Below are 464 nucleotides of genomic sequence, written 5' to 3' on the forward strand. Positions count from 1 at the left end.
AAATCCATAATTCAAAATCTAAATTTTCTTCCATCAGTAGAGGCATGAGGTGTGGTTTTGCTGACATACAGTTATGGAGCCTTAAAAACTCATGTCTGTCAGTAGTTTGTTGTTTTACTAAATGACACTACTGCTAACTTGTTTGAAATTGAAGAATAAAATGCTGTTCCACAAATCCTTAATAGAAAGAAGTCCTTTGCCCACAAGAAGTACAGAGTTGTACAAAGCTTGCTGTTATTTTGCATACACATTTCCCATACTCTATTTGTACTGAAGAAGACATGTGCCATTCCACCCCTAACCAACCTTAGGCCAGAAGGAGAAGGCAAATGTTCTCTCATGAAGCAGCTGAACCACAGAGGCATCCCCATCTTCCATGTAGAATCCATCGCGTGTTTCATCCCTTGCGGTACTCATAGAGGCATTGCTTTCTTCATCAAAATTCTTACCCTGAGAAACTGTTC

General features: G+C 39.4%; 1 protein-coding gene across 1 annotated transcript in view; it reads right to left on the bottom strand.

Annotated features, from left to right (window-relative positions):
• Positions 1 to 306: 306 nt before the first annotated feature.
• Positions 307 to 464, bottom strand: part of CHD7 (chromodomain helicase DNA binding protein 7) — a gene marked incomplete at its 3' end in the record, with an annotated part of 29,328 nt that continues 29,170 nt past the window's right edge. Inside the window, exon 23 of the mRNA XM_010179359.1 lies at positions 307 to 458. Within this exon, the coding sequence (XP_010177661.1) occupies positions 307 to 458 (152 nt within the window). The remainder of the gene's footprint in view (positions 459 to 464) is intronic.

This window comes from Mesitornis unicolor, unplaced genomic scaffold (assembly GCF_000695765.1).
Source record: "Mesitornis unicolor isolate BGI_N332 unplaced genomic scaffold, ASM69576v1 scaffold52712, whole genome shotgun sequence".
Classification (NCBI taxonomy): domain Eukaryota; kingdom Metazoa; phylum Chordata; class Aves; order Mesitornithiformes; family Mesitornithidae; genus Mesitornis; species Mesitornis unicolor.